Here is a 20,606-nt window from a genome sequence, read left to right as displayed (position 1 = left end):
GTGAGAGCTTGATGTTTTTGTTTGGCTCAATTATCTGCATATCCTCTTCACAGCTGATTTTTCTTAGAGTGAGCTGAGCATTTGGTGGTAGGAGGTGGTGGTCTGTTCATTCTCTTGACAAAATGCCCTGCTGTAACTTCAGATGATAGCACTGCAACATCATAATAATGAATACCATGCTACTGTTGTCAAATTTACAAATGCCACTTACTGTGAGTTATTCTTGCACCTTAGCCCGTAACCTCAAATGCCCAAAGTTTATTGATACAGTGCTTTATCATACCTGCTAGCTCAAGTTAATGACTTGCTCCAAGTAAAGGACATTCTTTGGCAATATTTCATACAGCTTTTTTGTCACTTTTTTGAGCTCCCATGCATTTAATGTATGCAGTTTAATATTAAAGATTGAGATACATGCTCATCCAGTTGAGGAGGCAGGAGAGAAGAATCAAAGCTCTTTTGTTGTCTTGACAGCTAGTAAATCACTGAGTACAGAAGAACTTTGGAGAGAACAGTTCTGAATTCTTCTGAATTACCTCTGTATGTGTGTGATTAATGTACATATGTATACATGTGTGCATATATAATAATTTGTCTATCTAAATCTTGTAATCAGTATAAAATATACAATGTAGTGTAGTTCAATTGGCTTGATATTTTTTTTCCTGAAAAAACTAAAAAATCTTTCTTGAACTTGAAATTCTCCTGTCAGCCTAATTTCAATGTAAATCTAACTTTACTTTAAAATATGCATATAAACATATATGTTTATACTGTTCTTTCTTCTCTCCCTGTTTTTTCAGTAAAGATTCCTAAGGCTCAAAATTATCTTGATAATTTTTCTCTTTTTAATCCATTGACATTTAAAGAAAGGTCTTTTTCTGCAGTTGATGAGGAGGTTGTTTGACTATGCAAAGGGTGCTGACTCTGTCTAGACAGAAAACATTGCCAAACGTTCAAAGTCCTTCATGGAACAGACAAGGTTTTTTTATTTCCTGCTAACATTCAGTTTAGAGTAATTTCAGCTGTTGCTCGCAGCTTCAGATCTTCAGTTTTGGGATTTGAGATGCAGTTTTTTCCCCGACTTTTGCGTTGTCCTTTTAAAGACTGCAGGAATAAGCATTCAAGATACAAATGAGTATTCTGTGTGCAATGTTTTAATATGCACAACTGTGGATAAGAAGTGCATTGATGTGACTGGTATCCATAAATCAGGTTAATTTATCAGTTGATGGGCTCAAATTCACATCAGATGTGGATAAGTAAATAGAGAGTGATATGTCTCATGTTGGACTAAAAAAGGAATTCACTTATTAGCATGTATCTTCTGGATTACATATGCATTTCTTACGTATATTTTTTAATTGGGAGGAAAGAAAAAAGAAAAAAGTTCATGCTTTTTAGAAAGAATCAATGCCATCACCAGTCAGCTGAGCCAGCAGAGAACTTGAAACTGTTTTAGAACAACTGAAAAAAGATGTGGCTACTTTGTGAGGAAAACAGCTGGATGCAAGTTCTCCTGCAGAAAGAAAGAATTGGAATATTGTTTCAGAATTGATGATAGTTTTTACTGGTATTTCAATAGAAAACAGTGAAACAAATAATTAGCTTGTTCAGTGTTGACCTCCTTGGAGCACCAATCATTACTACTGAAGTTTGGAAAGTGGCAGTTTGTGAGTACAAATTCATCATTGCCATTAGCAGTCCCTTGTAAAAACCTTGTAAGTAAATCAGCTGTTTCAGTGGACCAAATTCAGTAGTTAACAGCTTGCTTATTTAATTTTCTTTCATTCAGCCTCTTATGTGAAACTTAAAAGCGCTCCAAACCACAACAAAAATTCAGAAGTTGAAAAGGGAAGAGATGTGCATTTATGGTTGTCTCTTTTATCATTGCAGAGGCAGTCTGTAGTTTCTGTCTCATGCTTGGCAGCCAGTCTGCAGCTGGAATAACCCTGCAAGCCCTCGTATCAGTTTTGAATTAAATGAGTATAAGTTAGTAACCTGAACTTGCAAAATAGCATTTTGGCCAATGCTTTTGACTGAAAGTAACTCCAATTTAATATTGTAGAAAGGGTTTTGTTTTGTAGAGATCATTTTTCCTTCATTTCTTCTCATATTGCTGAAATTCCTATGCTTAGAGCTCTTTAAAGGAACTGATAAAACCTTGAATGATATTTTAAAAATTCAGCAAATTCTGTGAGTTTCAGTTAAAGAAAGCACTATGATTAAAGGGTTTAAAACATACTTTTGTACTCGTTTACTATCATTTAAATATTCTTTTGAGAACATGCATATGGATCCTGCATTTTCATTTGTAGCTGTGGTTTGTTGGAAACTTAGAGATGTATGATGCATTTTGTTGGTGAAGTATTCTGCTCCCGAAGTTGATGTGCTTTGAAACATCAATTTCTTTTTTGAAACATCTTGTTGTTTGAAATAGATAATATATGTTGCTCTGCTCTCTAATGCAGAAACATTGTGTTGCTTACTGATATGCACTGGCAGGAAAAGAAGAAAGAGTAAACAAACCCTCTTGCCTTTTGAGGTGGTCATATTTGAGTTATGTTGGCAGGATAGAGTGAAGAATCTTGTGTTATTAACAATCCTGATCTGCTTTGTGAACTCATAAGGCTTCTTGCCTGTGGGATTTTCGATCCAGTTTTCACCAACACTTTGTTCATTTGATACTAAACTGAGAGATTTTCATGGATTTCTGCCACTGAATTGCCGATTTATCTGCTTTTGTTGTGAAAAAACTCTACAATAATATTAACATTCGTTTATAGTGAACTTATTATTTTACTCAGCTACGTAAGAAGATCCTTTTGTTTCATTGTAATCAAAACAATATCACTTCCAGAATTTGGTATCTGGGATATACCTGAAATTCTTATATTTCAGTAATTTCATTTAACAAACATTTTTTTGAGTTTGATAAATGTTAACTTCATTTCTTCCCAGGCTGCCAAAGGATGTGTTGGCAACAGAACCACTTAAATATGCTGATCAGCTTCCTGTGGCTCAGATAATACACCAGGTAAGTCTTTCTATTTTGAGGAATTTCTTTGAGAATAAACAACATCTGTAATATTCTAACTGCTTTTCTAGGTCATGCAAAATCAATGAGCTCGTGCTAGAAGTATGTAAAAACAACACACTCTTGTTCAGATGACAACCATTAAATTATAAAAGGCTTATTCAGAACATGGCAATGAAATGATAACTTGCTGTATGACACAGTTGTCACTTCAGAGGTTACTGTTAAAATTGTTGTATGTACTGATGTTAAAGAAAAAATCCATGAATTTTGTCTTAATTTGAGTATTTTCCCAAATCATATTCCTGCTCCCCAAAAAAGCAGACAAACTATAGAATCGCTGTTGTGGAATTATGAAGCGTTGAGAGGGGAAAATCATGTCCCCTTCTGAATGAGGTGCTGGCAGTATTTCTGCTTCCAACTGCAGCAGTGTCATCATACATCCTGCTTTGCACAGGCCTTTGTTTGCTTTTTGTTTTTCACAACAGAAAACAGAGATTGAGATTTTGCCTAGATTGTGCCTACTGTGTCCTTACTTCAAATCAATGCTTTTCCATTGATTCAGATACTCTAATGAGGGAGTTGGGGCTGGAATTGAAAGGCAGGCTACATTTTTAATTATAGCATATCTAATTTTAGTTAACTTATGGCAAGAAGGAGGAAGAGATCTTTCTTCTGCAGAAGATTCTATAATCCCTTCTTGCTCTTTTCTCAAAGTTCAAGGTCTGACACACAGTCCATCCTGCTGATAGATGAGATGCCCAGCCTTTATTCATATGTCTTCTGAAGCCTGATGGCTGGCTGTTAGCCACAGTGGACTCTGCGTACTGTGTGGAAAGACTGATGACTAAGTAACATCCATAAAACTTGAGACATACTGTAAAACCTGAATATTGAGACTTCGCATCTCTGTTCTTGGTGATGTTTGAAAGAAAGCAAGAAGACCTATTCAGTTGCAGTCATTTGGAATTTTGTCTCAGAATTTTGTTTTTGAACTTTGTAGATGCTAGGCCTGCTTCAGGGACAGGCAATTGTGATTTCCCTAATTTAGGAATTAATAGGTCAGATTACTGCTTTCTTAATAGTATCTCAACAGTGTGGAATCCTTCAAGTAATCAGGTACCCAATGAAAGATAGACCTGAAAGCTGGGGAGCATTATGATAGTCCCCCATAGGAGAAAAAAATGGTACAGTCCACCAAGTCTTTTGAGACAGCAAAAACTCCCATTCCGGAAACTGGGAGATGATATGGATCAGGATAGTAATAAGCCAAATCAGCAATGTTAAATAAAGCTGTGATGTCATCCTGAGCTGGCTTGAACACATGAGAATAATCAGGAAGAAATGTCCAAATATAATTATTACTGTAGATCTTTTGAAATACCTTTGTCAGTTGGTGTTTATGAGCAGTTGTGTTGCATGCTGCAGGCAATGCTGGTTTTACCTGGAAAGAAACACAAGCTCTATTTTAAAACTTTAAAATGTACAGGTCTTTTCTGCAAGATGTAAGCACAAGGGATTTAAAAACTTTTGGCTGAAATCTGCACCTCTGGGAGGAATATCTGATGTGTTCAGAACATGGAAGATTGGAAATCAGGACCAGTTTGTATGTCAGGAACTCCCTGGTGTTGTCAGGGCTTCAAATGACCCAACAGCCCGCAAATGTCACATTTAAAATTCTGCCTTCATGCCTGACTCTCAGCATAAATGAATTAAACAGCAGAGCAAGCAGCCAGTCAATATGTTCTTAACAGTGAGAGTGAGCAATGAAACAGTTTGGGGGTTGTTTGGAATCAGTAAATAGAAACTGCACAGAATATCTCACCTAGAGAAAAATCTCAAATAGGAAACAGAATTAACCTTTTAAGATGGTTGACCAGATGAAATGTCATAGTAATATTTTTACAACCTTGGGTGGGCAATAACCAAGGAAGGGTTCATTTAGCTACTGTGTATTATACTGCAGTAATAGAATATTACACTGTGGAAAGGCAAAAATATGCTTTTATATATTCTTGTTTGCTATAACAAATTTACCAGTGATGTAGGTCCAATCCGCACAAAGCAGCAATTCAGTCCTAAAATAACTAGAAATGTCTTTGATGTAAAGAAACATAATAAAATGACCACTGTTATCATGTCAGGAATCAGACATCGTGTCCTGATTTTGTGTTGTTGCTGCCTTTTTTGAGGCTCTTAGCTGTAGTCAGCTAAGGATACTCTTCACCAGTGTGCAAGTGAATTAGCATTTCTAAGTTTGTAATGAATTGCTTCGGAGGGACCTTTGATAATTGGAACATAAGGCAAGGACCATGTTCAGTTTATAAGAACAAATATTTCTGTTTTACTTTGAAAGTAAAAGAGATAGCATGAATAAAAACAGTGAATGCTGTTTGTGGTGTTAATCTTTATCTGAAGTTAATCACTGTTAATTCTGGGCCTTTTTTTCTTGTTAACCTGTCTGTATCTTACCACTAGCTAGGAATAGCAGTGAAGATTGCAAATGATTCTGTTGCATAAATCAGGATTTGTATTTGTATTAAGTACATGTTAAAGCTTCCCAAAGAGAGACACTTATCCTAAATCCAAATAATGCCAAGGTGCGTTTTATTTATGTAGCAGCCAACATGGCCACTAATTTTATCCAAATTCCACTGTTAATTTATGCTCTTGAACATTAGTAAGACCCTACACAGTTTCCTTGGGAATTTACACATGATTTCTAACATACCCTTCAGTACTTAATGTCTGGTATTTTAAAAAATACTATATTAGCCAAGATAAACTACTTTTGTGATTTCTGATCCGTCAATTCCATAAGGAAAAATTAGATGGATTAAATCCTAAAATATGTAACAAAAGGACAACAATAATCTAATTTGGAATTTGATCTTGAACTTTATGGTACTGGTAATTATTACTGTAGGCAGCATAAAAACAGAAGAATGAAAACCCCATAAAATTCCTGGTTCCTGTTCTCAGACAAATGTTAATGTCCAGTGTAGTTAGACCACAGTCAATTAAAAAGACAGATGTGAAAAAAAGAAACAGTAGAATGAAAACAAATAGTAACATTTAAGCCATTTTTAGACGTGTACCAAAATTAGACATTTGTAAACAAAGTAAATAGTTTTCTCTATTTTGGAAGGAAAATAAAACAAAGGAAGAGCATGTGTATTTAACTGAACCTAAAAAGATATATATATATATATATATATATATATATATATATATATATATACCAGTAGAGGAATATAGTCAATATATACTTCAAAAATGGGAAAAGTTAAGCTTTCAGAGGAGTGCCTACCTTGGGTAGCCTTCTCAAATGAGATTCTTTGTGTACCGTAATGTGTGCAATGCAGCTGCATAGGATGAGTTTATGAAAAGTAAGGCCAAAAGCTGGAGAAAAAAGAGAGCTATTCATTCTGCGTTTGACTTTAGTGAAAATAGGTCTATTGAAAGAATAAGCAAAACTGCATTTGAGAAGATTGTTTTTATATATCATTAAGGATATTCATTGCTGAGCCTCCAATTCAGCATGGTATTTTAATAAAAGTACTTAACTTCAGTGACAGTGCTCATGCTATGAATGTCACTGTGCAGTAATATATTTTGCCTAACTGAGATTTAGGATATTGAAGAGATTTAAATTGTTACAGGTGTCTTACTGATGGAAGAATGTTTTATTGATGAAAGGCATATTTCAATGGATAAATGCCAGATTTTTCTGATGTTATAATTGAAAACAAAATGAAACAGCAAATTCAGAATAGAATCAGCTTGCATACATATTTATTTTAGTCCATGGTAAAATATTAAGCAGATAAATTAATATGCTATTAAAACAGGATGGTATTTCAGGAAACCAACTTCTTACTCTTGGCAGGGATTAAAAATTGACCTGGCTTACAGTTTCAGATTTACGTAAAATAAAGGGTTTCTGGATGCTTTCTCATGTAGGGAAATGCACGAGAAAATGTTGTGAAGATTTCCCAATGAAATTGGATGAAATTTCTTTTAGGTGGTACATGTTTGTTTTGTGACGTTTTTAACCAATGCATTACTGTAGCCTCCCTCTGTAGAAGCTTCAATGGAAAATGCCTTTTGTATCTCAGGAGATAACCATAAGACCATGCTAACTCTGGTGTGTTGATTGTAGAATTGGAATTGTAGGGATTGGAAGGGACCTCTAGAGATCGTTGAGTCCAGTGCCCCTGCTGAAGTAGGTTGCACAGGTGGGTGTCCAAGTGGATCTTGAATATCTCCAGAAAAGGAGACTCCACAACCTCTGTGTGCATCCTGTGCTTTTTTATTAAACATCCCAGTTGAGCAAAACATGTGAGCACCCTTTGGAGCTGTACCGTTAGCTTCGCTCAGTTTAGACTCAGTGGGCATTAGGAACTTGCCCCGTCAAGTCCAGCTTAGGGATATTGACTGGGGTCCACAATGAGGGAAATGAGATAAGAAATTCAAGAGAAAAGATGGGAAAGGAATATTCAGAGTTACAGACAGGCTGATGGCCATCAGAGATGAGTGCACTTCTGTACTGAGTCTTCCAAGAAGGTTTAAGTTTCCGTAGTTTCTGGGGCTCTGTAAATATTGGCTAAAAAAATCCTTTTGGCTTGGAATTTAGTGTTTATTCATTCTTGGAACTTTGTTCTGGTATAGTAGAGCAATGTAAATTTATTGCATTCATCAGTGTTACTACTGTGTCATGCTAGTTTAATTGGGAGAGATTTTCTATAGCAACATTTGGCAGAAATTGTTGAAACAATATTAGGAGAATAGAAAGCATATATAATAGAAAGCATGTATAAGTTTTTGAAGTATTTTTGATTGCCTATAACACAACAATTTTAGCTCTGTATCGAATATATTCACAAACATGAATTTAAGTTGTGTCTTTGAGAAATTAACCCTGATTTGAGAAATTACATGTTGACACATTGTCAGTAAAGCATAACTTTAATGTTCTGGGGTCACACTGGTGCCTTCCCCTACCCCATTGCTGCCCTTTGGCAGTTATGTTCAAGGAGAGGCCTTGCACTTGGCCTGGTTCTGTCCTGTTGGTGGACTCTTGATTCCTATTTGCACTTTGTGGAGACTGTGAGGGATGTTCAGAACTGTAGTCAAGCATGCAAAGTGCTGATTAGAACAATGGTAGCGCAAGTATTTATTTGTTTGTGATGTGGACAGTAATTTTGTTTTATGGATAATAATTTATTTTAAAAATTTCTAAGTACTTTGATAATTGATACTTGCTTTTTCTGGTGTCTTTACACGCTAGAGGGTTCAAAAGCACCTTGTGATACTAAGATATGTCAGTCTGGATGTGTAAAGTTTTAGACTCTACTGCTTATGTGTTCTCTGAAAATCCATCCCTGCACATATGTTTAAAAATGACTTCAAAGCATAGCTTGCTTTTATAAAAGCCTGGTCACTGTATCCAGCAGGATGCTGTCAGAGGTGAAATGTGACATTTCATCAGAAGATCCTTTTTTATGTTGTTGTTTTGGGTTTTTATTTTTATTTTTTTGCAACTCTTAGGACAGTCACAGGACTTCTCAGGAAAGCTTTTTATTCCGAGAACTGATTTTTGGGGAAGGTGATGATTAAAAAATCAAATTTTTCATGTTATAGATTCAAAATCCAATTTCATTGTAATGAAATATGATGTTAGCCAACACAGGGAGACCTGGAGTCCATTTCATTAGGTAGGCAAAAGCCTTGCATCGTGTTGCCTTACTCTGGGACACCTGTCTGGCTTAGGTTTTACTTTTGTAGTTTGGAGCAGCACCAGCAGCATGCTTAGAATGGTGCTGTGCTCTTAATGCTGTGCTGCTTCCTATGGCCTTTTTGGAATACGCCAAGAGCAGCAACGTGTTCTGATGTTCATGTCTCTCTGTAGTGGACTAGAGGTGAAAAAAGATGTTTCTGATTCATGTCAGGAAAGTCTGTGGATGTCTTCTTCCTCACCAGCTGACCTGAGCTCCCTTCAGGGCTCAGCTGTTCTGACTCCATTCATGCACAGAACAAAATCCAGCTGTGTTGCACATCTTTTGTTGAACCAGCCCTTCATCTCTGGCTCTTGGAGTGTGTTGAAGTTAGAAAATAGAGTGTTTTAATACGTTTTTTTTTGCAGTAGTTTTCTTTCTCATCTATGTTAAATAAGTTTGTGAATTTTGTAACCTAGTGGTAGTTTACCTGCATTTTACAGCTCTCATGGATGTGGTGTGTAGTGGAATCATAACTGGATGTTATCTAGTAAATAAGAACTTGCTTTTTTCCTCCAGGTGAGATACATAATATGGATTAAAATTTCTCTCAGTGTTGCAATTGTTTAAATTTGTTTTGGCTTCATTTAATGCTACTTTGGATAAAACTTTCTGTTCAGAAGGAGCAAAACAAACCTGTCAGAAGCTGTTAACTGCACATGTTACTGCCACCAAAGCAGGGCACAAAGGCCTTCCTGTCAGCAGTGTGATACAAGTAGGTGCATGGATATTTACTCCCCAGTGCTGCTTCTGATGTTAAGGCTGATTTGTGCCATATGTGAGCCATGCAATGTATGTAATGTGTACCATTAAATCTAGAGTGTGTAATTATTTTAATAGTAGTATTTTCTATTAATAATTTACAAAAATAAAATAATGTAATAATGTATGTATTAGTATGTATGTATGTAATGTAATGTAATAGTCCCCTATTTTCTCTGGCTCATCCCAAGAAATCACCAAACACATTCTTGACTTGGTTATAACTGCTACAGATCTTCAGTGGCAAGCATTAAACCTGCAACATTTTCAGGCAGTTCTTCATCTAGAATTACTGCAGCAGGAGTGATGATGCTCAGTATCCTCTGTGTAAGCCATTAATACACACAACCAAGGTCGATACTCTTTTTACCCTCAGTCAGAAGTCTCATAAGTGATGTCCTAGTACTCTTGAAACAGAGCATATTTCTAAGTGTAGCATAAAGTATTTTTGTAAAAAAAATAAATATTGATTTTTATTTTTTTTTTTTATGTGCTGCTGTTTTTCTCATCTGTTCTTCCTGATCACAGGATACAATGATAAGGAGTTAGCATAAATCAGTGATGGTCTGCTTTTACAGGCAAAGCTCAGCTACCTCTGTTTTGTTATGCTTTTCACCTGAACATGATGGGAAATGTTCTGGAAACTGAGACACAGTATAAAGCTGTCTCTTTTCTTCCCTCTTCCCATTAAAGGACTGCTGCAGGTGATCACTCTCTGCCTATTCAGAATCATTATTTTTCTGTTTCTCAACCACAGTCTTGAAGTTTTGCTTCTTTATCTCTTAATTAAATTGAAGTATTAGGTGGAATCTCTCAGTCTTTGTGACACAATAAAGATAACTATTTTGGAATTATTTTTCCTTCAGATGCTGCTTTCTAAATCTTAAAAATTTAGCAGTAATTACAAGGAAATTCATTTCCATAAGGATTGACTACCAAAATATTCATGCATGGGGAATTCTTCTTTTGTCTGCACACAACACTGCTTGTTAGAGCCAGAGAAAAAGCGTTAGTTTTTTTGTTGCTGACCGAGCATTGCAGGGGAACTGAATGTAGTATTAAATTCTTCCAATTATGGCTGAATACAATGGATTGAATGAGCAAATGTGCTGAAAGGTAGCTTGCGTGAGGCACCTAGCAGTCAGTTGTGGGGTTCTTGCTTTTAACTGTTTCCTGGTAGAAATACAGCATTGAACATTTTCTGTATGCCAGGGAAGGGTGGCTTTGCCATGCATGACCTGTCCCAGCTGCTCAGAGGCACTGGAGATTGAGGGTGGTTGGTTTTTTTTTCTTGCCATAAGTATTGCAAGACATGTTTCAGCCTGGCTTGACTACAGAGTTTCTGAGGCCATCTAAAATAGATGGTATAAGCCAAAACTGATAAAGTATACATATATTGCTTGAAAATGTTTGTCTATATTTCTCATGAGTAGGTGAGAGAGAAACTAATTGTTACTCTGGAAAGTAGGTATGGGAATAAATTAGAGACCTTTGTGCATATTATGGGAGTGCTCAGCTTGTGCTTGAGAATAGTGATAATATGAGGCATTATGTGTGAATGTGGTGTCAGTCATTTAATGTATTGGGCTTATGAAATATCATTTTCATATGACCAGCATGCAGAACTGTCAGATGTATTGTTAAAAATATATGAGAAGATACCCAGGCACTCAAGTAGCTGTAATTGTTAGAGGTGCCATGTTGGAGCTGCAGCTTCTTTAAGACATAATTTCTGAAATAATTTACTTCTAAAGCATTACCTAAGATTTAAAATGAAGGAAGAGGTTCAAGAAGTGACTGTAACATGTCAGGCTTCAGAGAGTGCTATGTATCTTCGTGGTTTATTCATCTGATCTACAGGTGACTGCATCTGGAGGGTCATTAATAGATGTATGACCATAAGCTCTAAGAACTGTTATATTTCCTTACGTGCCTGATTCAGACAGAAAATATGTAAGCTATTTTTCTGTATGTGTTTCATGATCCTATATGCACAAACCTTTTAATATATTATATCAATCTTTATACATTTTATCTTGGCTTTTGTCTTGATCATGGCATGATCACCTTTTATTGCACTTTACAGCCTGCCCACAGTCATGATTTTAAGACAGTGGTTATTGTTTATACTGTGCTGTAAATATGCTTAGAGCTTTACAGAAAGAGACAGGTTCAAAATTGCTTACAGCTTAAAGTAAACTTCATATAGCATGTTGGCAACAAGCAAAATAAAGTTAGCAGTGAGAGATTTTATTTGTATAGAGCCATGAAGGACTGTTATGTTAATCTGTCCTGACTTTCTGCACAAAGTGCATCAATGCTTTGTTTGTTTGCTCCCCTTGTTGACCTATATTAAGGTCAGGAAGAATGACAAAGAGAGCGAGCGAGTTGTTAGATGTTTAATCAAAATACCTTAATTACAGCGGGAATGTAAATTAGGAGGACAGTAACTACACCTTAGTACATGTTTGGGATTATTGTGAGGTGTGCATGATATTGCAGCTGTTAGGAAGGAGCAGTGTGTGTGTGTGTGTGTGTCCGTCCCAGGAGTCTCAGTTGTTAACAGATAAATATGAATACCTATCTTGCTCTGTTTTGGGCAGCTGATATTAGAACTGCTGCTGTTGCTGACAATGTAGGGAAGTTATTTTTTTTTAAGTGAATTCTGTGATTTGAGTCTCTTTACCCACCTTTGTGCTTGTAATAAGCTTGGGCGACATCAGAGCTTTCTTAGAAAAATTCTCTCTGAAAATTGCTTTCAGTCACAGTGTTACAGTCCTCTGTTAAGAAAAATTTACATTTTTCACCATTCATTGCATCCATGTGATTTATTTTTTTCTTTTCTTTTTGGTTGTGCACTGATCTCCATTCATTATCATTGGATCATTGGTCATTCATAAGCCCAGATTCTTAGATGTTCGTCTCTTTTGGAGTCTATCTGCACTAGGTTCCATTTATTTGGTATTCCTGCAAATATTGGGAAAGTGAATACTATTTAGGTCACTGTGGAGTGTTGTCTCCAGTGGGGATAACTGAATAGGTTTTCAGTGCATAATGGTATGCAAATAATATACTTCTGACTCACATGGGAATAGACTAAATATATGCACAGGCTTTCTGTGACCTTAATAGATTTGTAGGCATCATAACACACCATGTGCTGCTGCAGTATAGCATCTGATGTACAAATATATGAACTGTGGTGGAGGGTAAAGAAAATTATGACATAACTCTGTAAATTTAGTGTGTGATCCACACACCTTATTGTATCTGGAAATGCATGCCAGCAATATATTAGATTTACTTTGTAACATAAGCAGTGAGCATAATAATAATCACTGGTAATAAAACAGAAAGTTCTTATGCTTAGAACACACTAATTCGTTACGCTGATAAAGCTTCTTCATGCGTGATAAGATGAAGCTGAAAACATGCAGGAAAATGATAAGTAAGGTATTCCATTAGGTGTTTTTTTACATTTATGATGTTCACAAGGAAAAATAACTTTTATAAATCTTTCTTCGTTTTAGTTTATTTTTTATTCCTGGTTCTAGAGCAACTCAGGAAACAGATGCTGCTTTAAGAAAGCTTTCTTTTAGTGAAGCTTTCTGTGCAAGAGAATTCATTCTTCCTAAAACTTCATTTCACTTAAATTAACTTGTATTTCCACTGAGGATGGCTTATATTAAGCACAAAGGGAGGCTTAGCGGTTTAGACTTCCATCAAATAAACTGCATAACTAAAAAGAGGAGATGCCAAGCCTCATACTCTTGTACTTGAAAGTATTGTGTTCCCGCTTGTGGGAACTTGAGATTAGTAAAATTATAAAGGCTTTGCATTAAGAACAGGGAGATAGAATTAATTTTTGCTTAAGCAGGGAAGTGTCAAAAGCCTATTATGGTAATTTTTCAATTTTGTCTTAACTGTTCACACATTTTAAAATAGTTGTACAATTGAGTAGAGACATAATTGATGTGTTGTGGTTTCTTTTTTATTTCTTGTCCTTGGGCCATCATAAAACATAGCTGAGGTGCACTTAGAGGCCTGGGAGAAGTAGGTGTGCTAATTAAGTAGTTGACAGTTTTCATATCGTAGTGAGAAAATTTGCCTAATGGATTGAAATAGTTTTATAAGAGTGGTTCCCCTATTCTAAATTATGTCCAAGTACAAAATATTGATATTAGATGAAGACAGCTAAGCCACAAAAATTAAGTGTGAACATGTAATTCCTAGCACTGGAATTTTGGGGTTGTAGAAACTGTCATGCTCATTAGCATCATGGTCAGCAGCAGCAATAAAGATTTGTATGAAAAAATGTTACTTTAATAACTTGATTCGTTGCCTTTTAATATAAGCATTGATTCTATTAAAGATGCTGAAAATATCAAAGGATGCAGAGTTATTGCACTTATTTTTTTAATTATTATGGAATTATCAATCTTGTCTGTATCATAACACGTAATGGTACAGCTAATGGCATTGACTATGTTGAAAAGAGTGTTTTGTAGCTGAGAATGTGCTCTATTGAATTGTGTTATTGCACTCTTTGCATCAGTTGTAGTTTCCATGGAAATAAATAGGAGGCAGTATTTCCAGAGCAGCCTCTGTAGATGAAGCCCTGCACAATTCCTCTTCACTCTGCAGCCCAGGCAAGAGAAAAGGTGGAGGAGGGGACCTTGTTAGATCCACAGGCAAAGGGCAAAGTATTTGTTAAAACAATTGCTTACTCTTGGTGGCGCAGGGTATAAAAATACTGTTAGTGTGCTTTTGGTGGAGTCGTGTGCAATTTGAGCCTAAGACTACATTCTGTGCTTTGTTTTACCTGTCGCTGAAAAGGTGCAGGATCAGAACATTTCTATAGGAAACGGATTACTGAAGTTACAGTGGGTTGTCCAAGATGCAAAGTTTAATTTCAGTGTTCTGGTGTCAGTTCAGTGCTGTGTAATGCTTCAGTTTCTCACATAACTTTGTTTGGTTTTTTTAATCATTACTTTTTTACTGTTTACACATGGAAGTTTCTCTGCTAGACAGTGTTTATTTCAGTGAATAGTAAAATTAACAGTAATAGTTTTCCATTTTTTTCATTCTATCGGCTATATTTCTTCTGAGTGTATGCAGGATAAGAAGTAGCTGTTAGAATAAACTTACACTGGTAAGGACAGAATAGAATGTTATCAATTTTAGCTTGACATATTTTGCGGAGCTGCCTGTGATGGTAGATACTTTGCTGAACATTTTTCCTCAGGTGATGGCACTGTTAGCTACAAATATATTCACACATTTATCCCACTTAACCATGTAACTCAGTGAGGTGTTGTTGGTGATACTTTGTGTTAAGTTAATTATAGTTTGTTTACCCCTCAGTAGCGTGCTGCGAGGAGCATGGCAGTGTAGCTCTTGACAGGACTGATGAATGGCTGGAGATAGAGATATTGGCAGGCTGCTCTCTGGTGCTCTGTCTGGAATTGTTTTCCTAAATAATTCAGAGAGTTGAAATTTGATGAAATCATTTCCATTTTAAGAATGGGTGGAAGGGGTAAATGAATGAAGACTCTAGGAATGGGTGAGCTCTGATTATATTGTTGAGCAGACAGGACAGCAGATAAGACAGCATCCTGTCTCGTTTTTCTCCTGGAAATCCTGTGTGTGTGTGTGCGCAGTTCAGCTTCGTGCAGGCAGACACTTCTGTCGTGCTTTACCTGCCCTCAGCTGCTCTGCTCCCAGCACCCTTTCCCTGCATGTTGTCTCTTGTGACTCAGAGTTCCTGGAGAAACCCAGCTCCAGCGGAGGGACGCTTTGAGCTAGAGAGGGATCTCGTGTTTTTAGAAGGATTGCATGCAAAGAGTTCTGAAGGTCCATCTACAAAGGGCTGTCAGACCATTAGTGCTTACATGGGACTGAGTGACAGCGTGGCACCAGTAGGGCAATAACCAGTGGTTAATTTAGGTGGGAGGAAGCTAAAGAGGAACTGGTTTGCTGTTAGATATGAAGATCTGTGGTTTCATCTTTTTAAAGGACTTACCTTTCAGGTCAGTGCTGGTATTGCACGTACTGATGTGTTTATCTGTGGGGGTACGTGCTCAGCTATACTCACACATTCATTCTTCCAGAAAGATGGACTGTTGAGCCCCAGGTAGCACCTGACTGATGAACTGGTGTCATGCAAATGATATGGGGGAACAGGAACGCTGAATATTTATGACACCATAAATCTGCCATTCTTTCTCAATGGCAGCTGCCAACAAAAACTCTTTACAGGAATGAATCTGCTCTCAGGGTCTCTTTGTTATTTGACACATGAGGTGTAACATAAATGGCTTTCTGTTGTAGTCTAATTATGTGCAACCACAAGGTAAGTTCCTGTATTGCTTCCATGTTTTATGATTTGTTTTCAAGGCTGTATAGCAGCTAGAACTGCCAAAAGTTTTGAGTTGATATTTCAGAAGAGTTCTTACTCCTTTATTTTTTTTTTATTTTTCTTCTGCTCACAGGGAGAGTATATGCAACATAAACTTGGGTGAGAATACTTGTCTGGCACATGAGTGCAAAAGCACTGCAGACAACAATTGCTTTTAAAAGCAGGGTTGTGATGGGAAACAGATCTATCAGCAGCTGTGGTAGCCTGATTTCTCACTGAAAATGAAAACGTGTGGCAGTAGAAACACATCTATGTTCGATCTTGCTGATATAAATGTGTGGGCAGCGTTTGCCTCAGTCCTTCTTCCCCTATCCACTTTTTTCTCATGCCTACCTCTTAACTATGATGCAGTTTTGAGTTGTACAAGCCACAGCTAGAAAAACCTGCACAGGTATAATGTCACACAGAGCTCATGGCAAAGGAGAACTTTCAAAATTATAGTTGTAGAGATCCCAGAGACATTTAAAAAATGAGCAGTGAAAAGTACCCTAATAGAGAATATTGATTTGGATTTCAGTTTCTTTAAATGTAGCTGTTAAGATATTTGATTAGATTTAGGACTCAGTATGACATATTGAGTATAAGATCTAATGTTGTCTAACATCTGTTGTTAATATTGCCTGCCACCTGGAAATGAATGAGGAGTTACTCGTGGGATATCCAGGAAAAAAAAAGCGTGGTTAGAACTGTCACTGCTACTTTGACAGCAATTGATGAACATCATGGTTTCTCCATATAAACAGATAAAACTTCTTTTGAATGTGAGTGATCAAAATTCTGCTTCATAATGGAAGTTTTGAGGCATGCAATTAATTTTATGAGATGAAAGCAAAGAAAAAAACTGCTTCAGAATCCATTGATTTACAGGTACTTAGAAGGGTTCACCTTGAGGCAGTGACACCATGGGAAATCCAGGTGGAGCTCCCCGGCAGGAGGCAGGGCTGCCTGGTGTGCATCTCCCAGATGGGGACAGGATGAGGCCTCTTCTCTGTTGAGCTGGGTTATTGGTTCAGGTTCTGCTCCCACTGGCTTTGAGTTGCTGTAGCAACAACATCTGCCCTGTAAAAGACTTCGAGGTAAAGCTTCCCCAAGGGAAAGTGGGCAGTGTATGCTGCTCCAAAAATGGAGTTGTGAGAGTGGGTTGGCACACTTTACACCTTTCTAGCAAATATAAATACAAGATAACTTTGCCCTAAGAGCAGCCTCTGCAGACCCTTTTCACAACTTTTGTTCTTTTGCAACAGCCTTTTCTGTCTGCTTAACCCAACATTTGGGTTGCAGCAGGTGAGTCACTTTTACATCTGATCGTTTTTGGAGGTCCTGGCCATGGAGCTGCAGCCAACTAGTGCACAATCCCTAGTTTCTCACCTCCAGTCAAGAAAGTTTATCACCATGTGCTGAATGTCTTTATTCTTGTTTTTGCTAATAATCTTCTGCTTGTTTAAATTAATTACAAACATTTTTGAGAAGGATGCTTCTTGAAGTAATGGTGGCCAACTTTTAATATCAAGTCTGTCTAATTACTCTGCTTATCTTCTATTTTTGCATGTTTCAGTTGGCATGAAGCTCAGTGTTTGCGAATCTATTTCATATATCTGATGTGGATGTAAGTGCTCTTTTATGAAAATTATGATCGTGGCTTCCTAGAAGTATATGAATGAATGCGAATTTAAATGTAATTTGCTTAGTAGGTCTTAAATAGATGTGATTTTATATATATATAGTTTTTCTTCATCTCCATCCTTCAGCGTATGTATGCTTCTAAGTGTCATAATGGCACTTGTAACTGAGCAGGTAAGAGCTCAGCCCTCTTACCTCAGCAGAGTTCTGCAGTGCTAGTCTGCCAAAGATAGATGTGAATCATTACAGGTGTCAGTGCAGAGCTGTGTTTGTTGGCTTTGGTTGTATCAAATCACACATCTTGGTTTGGAGGGCCCTTTAGCACAATCCCTGTTTGCCAGGCATTGTTCGTATGAGTGCTGGCTTGTCTGGAATTGAGCTGCACTGGGTCTCAGGTGCTTGGGAAGGCTCCCTTTGATTATAAGAAGTATATTATGTGTTGTGTCAGAGGTTGGAAGATTAATGAATAACTGTTAAACCACCAAAAACACTTTAAAGTGCTACATAATGCTGAGAGATAACACTGAAAGTAGAAAATAGCAAATGAGCAGCCGTTTTTGAAGTAGAGGATCATTTCTAATAAGCCCTACAGATTACATATTTTAGAAGGAAATGAAAACTACAGTATTTGTTTTATGGTGACTGTAAAATTTTCGAAGTACATATTTAAAATGCAGATGTTGGTAAAACTCATGTTGTCCACGAGATTTTGTTGATGAATGAACTTTCTTCACCATTTTATTAACGCTAGAGATATCAGTAATCGTGGCACTGTGGTTAATAAATACAAACCAGGAGATTAGACAAAAGGCTTTAAAATATTTTGCAGATTAACAGGAACTGCTTGTGTTGGAGTTCTGTTATGACTGTAATCTTGCTATGGGCACAAAAGAGGATTAAACTATTTCTAGATGGCTGGAATTATTTGATTTCCCCCACCCCACTGTGGGGATCACAAATCAAAACGGTAACCAGTAAATTAGAAGTGCATACTTACACAAAAAGCTCTGAGGATATGTTTTGTGCTGTGATTTAATTGTGATGCATGTAAATTTGTTCTGAAATTAAACTTTGTCGTGTGTTTGCGTACAAGAATTATACAATGATTGTGTGGTCTGAAATTTTAAATTGGAAGCAAACCTGAACTTGTATGGAGCGTCTCTGAGAAATACATGAAGGGCTCTTGGCATGGTGTGCTGTCTGGTAGAATTTGGCTCCTCCATATCCTTTGGCCTGAGATCAGTTTATTTCCTGAGTCGAGAAGCAGGTGAACTGTTTCAGCCCTAGGTCTGAGGTCAGCCTTGGATTTCAAAGACCTTTTTTTCCAGATTTCAGTAATGGTCTGTAAATCAGATCATAACATAAAATTAGGTATCTTCATTGTAGTATTGTAACGTGAAAGAAATAGAAATATTCAAATGAGAATGACTTTTAAATCTGCACCCTAAAATATATAGCATTTACCCCAATGACCTGATAATGATGCAGGACACTGCACTGGCAAGCAGCACATGTGATTTACTTCCTGCTGCTGCCTGCTGACCTCCAAGACTGGCAGAGGTGGAGAAATCTACAGAGAGATAGGCACAGAGCTTCCCCTAGTAGCTGCTGCTCCTGCCAGAAAGCCCCAGGATCCATGGTGGTGTTTTGTATCACCAAAACTGGGCTTAGGACACTTTGAAACTCCAGTTTCTCTCTTACATACAGAACAAGCTGTTGACATAGACAGAAGCGTTGGCCTGTCCTTTTCTTGTCTAGGAATGGCTTCATTCCTGGCTGTAATCCGGCTGTGTTTATACCGTGTGCATTGCTTTATCTACTGCTGCCATCCAAATAGGAGTTCTGAGTTTAACTTTTCTATACAGTATTTAACTTGGAACACTGATATAAAGTTGAGTTCTCCTGGAAGTGGACCATAGGGTTAGATCATAATGGTATTTATCAAAGTGTTTTCCATGCGGTGTTTTAAATCTTATTTCTGTTCTGATCTAACATTATAAATTTAAACCATTCTTAATTTAATTACTACTTCAGATCTAACACTTTTTATTTCTTAAATAAAACTAATTTTAATTGCAATAGTAAGTACTGTATGTTTTACAAAACACTTTCAATGAAAATCTTGGATACTTTCCATTATGGTCCCTGCAGACCCATCCAGTTTGAAAATGCACTGTTTTATCCTCTCCTCAATTACAGTACTTGGAGCAACTTCCTGTTAACTGTTTCTTAAGTTCTCAGAATAATGAATCTAGCAGAACTAAAGAGACTGCAGCAGAAAGCTGTTCACAGGAGGAAGCTTGCTGTTGCTTAGCTACCTATCTTCTTAATTTGGAATCTCCAGCAATTCAGTAACGACTGGCCCTTAAGCTGGTGACCGTATTTGTTCGTGAGGCATTGTGCCATTTCTGTGTGCATTGCACCTGTGTGTTACAGCTGTTATTGTGGGGAGGAAGGGGGCGTTTATAATGGGGTTGTATTGTAGCAGAAATCACAAAACCTAATAAATATAAGCAGTCCTTAGTAAAGTTCTTATGTGGGTACTGTTACACTGAAATTCAGAATAACCTGAGTCAGTGCTGCTCGAGAGAAGTCCCAAATAAGAGAAAATTATGCAGAAATTTGAAGTAGTAAAACTTGCAGTCTTCTAGTAATACACATTTTCACATCAATTTAGGCATAGTAAAGGTATGTAATTAGTTGCAAATCAAAATACTGCAGCACTTAATATTTTTTGTCCATTTAGCATTTTATTGTGAGTGAGAAAATGCCTGACTTTCAAAAGTTTGCCTTACAGAGAAATTTGCTAGAATAAGATGCTGAATTAGGCCATGTTCATATGTTAAATATTGATTTATTATTGTAATTTAAGAATCTAGAAGAAACTCTGTATTCACTTATGCTTTCTAATTCATGCATAGCGACAGTTTATCTAGGGATTGCTTATGGCTGCAGTACTGGTATTCCTCCAGCTCTTGCAGGTATGCTTTAA

The 20,606-nt window shown here is 36.9% G+C and overlaps 1 protein-coding gene across 7 annotated transcripts in view; it reads left to right on the top strand.

The window, feature by feature from the left end:
• Positions 1–20,606, top strand: part of PIGK (phosphatidylinositol glycan anchor biosynthesis class K) — a 71,601-nt gene that overhangs the window by 42,257 nt on the left and 8,738 nt on the right. For all 7 annotated transcript variants that reach the window (XR_007377056.1, XR_007377054.1, XR_007377055.1 and 4 more), the window contains one exon: positions 2,962–3,037. Coding sequence is in view for 2 of the 7 variants with exons in the window: in XM_048945060.1 (XP_048801017.1) it covers positions 2,962–3,037 (76 nt within the window). In the remaining 5 variants the exon portion in view is untranslated. The remainder of the gene's footprint in view (positions 1–2,961; positions 3,038–20,606) is intronic.

The sequence above is a fragment of the Lagopus muta genome, chromosome 5 (assembly GCF_023343835.1).
Source record: "Lagopus muta isolate bLagMut1 chromosome 5, bLagMut1 primary, whole genome shotgun sequence".
In the NCBI taxonomy this organism is placed as follows: Eukaryota; Metazoa; Chordata; class Aves; order Galliformes; family Phasianidae; genus Lagopus; species Lagopus muta.
The sequence above is the reverse complement of the archived record's forward strand: the minus strand, read 5'-3'. Positions and strand labels throughout refer to the sequence as shown.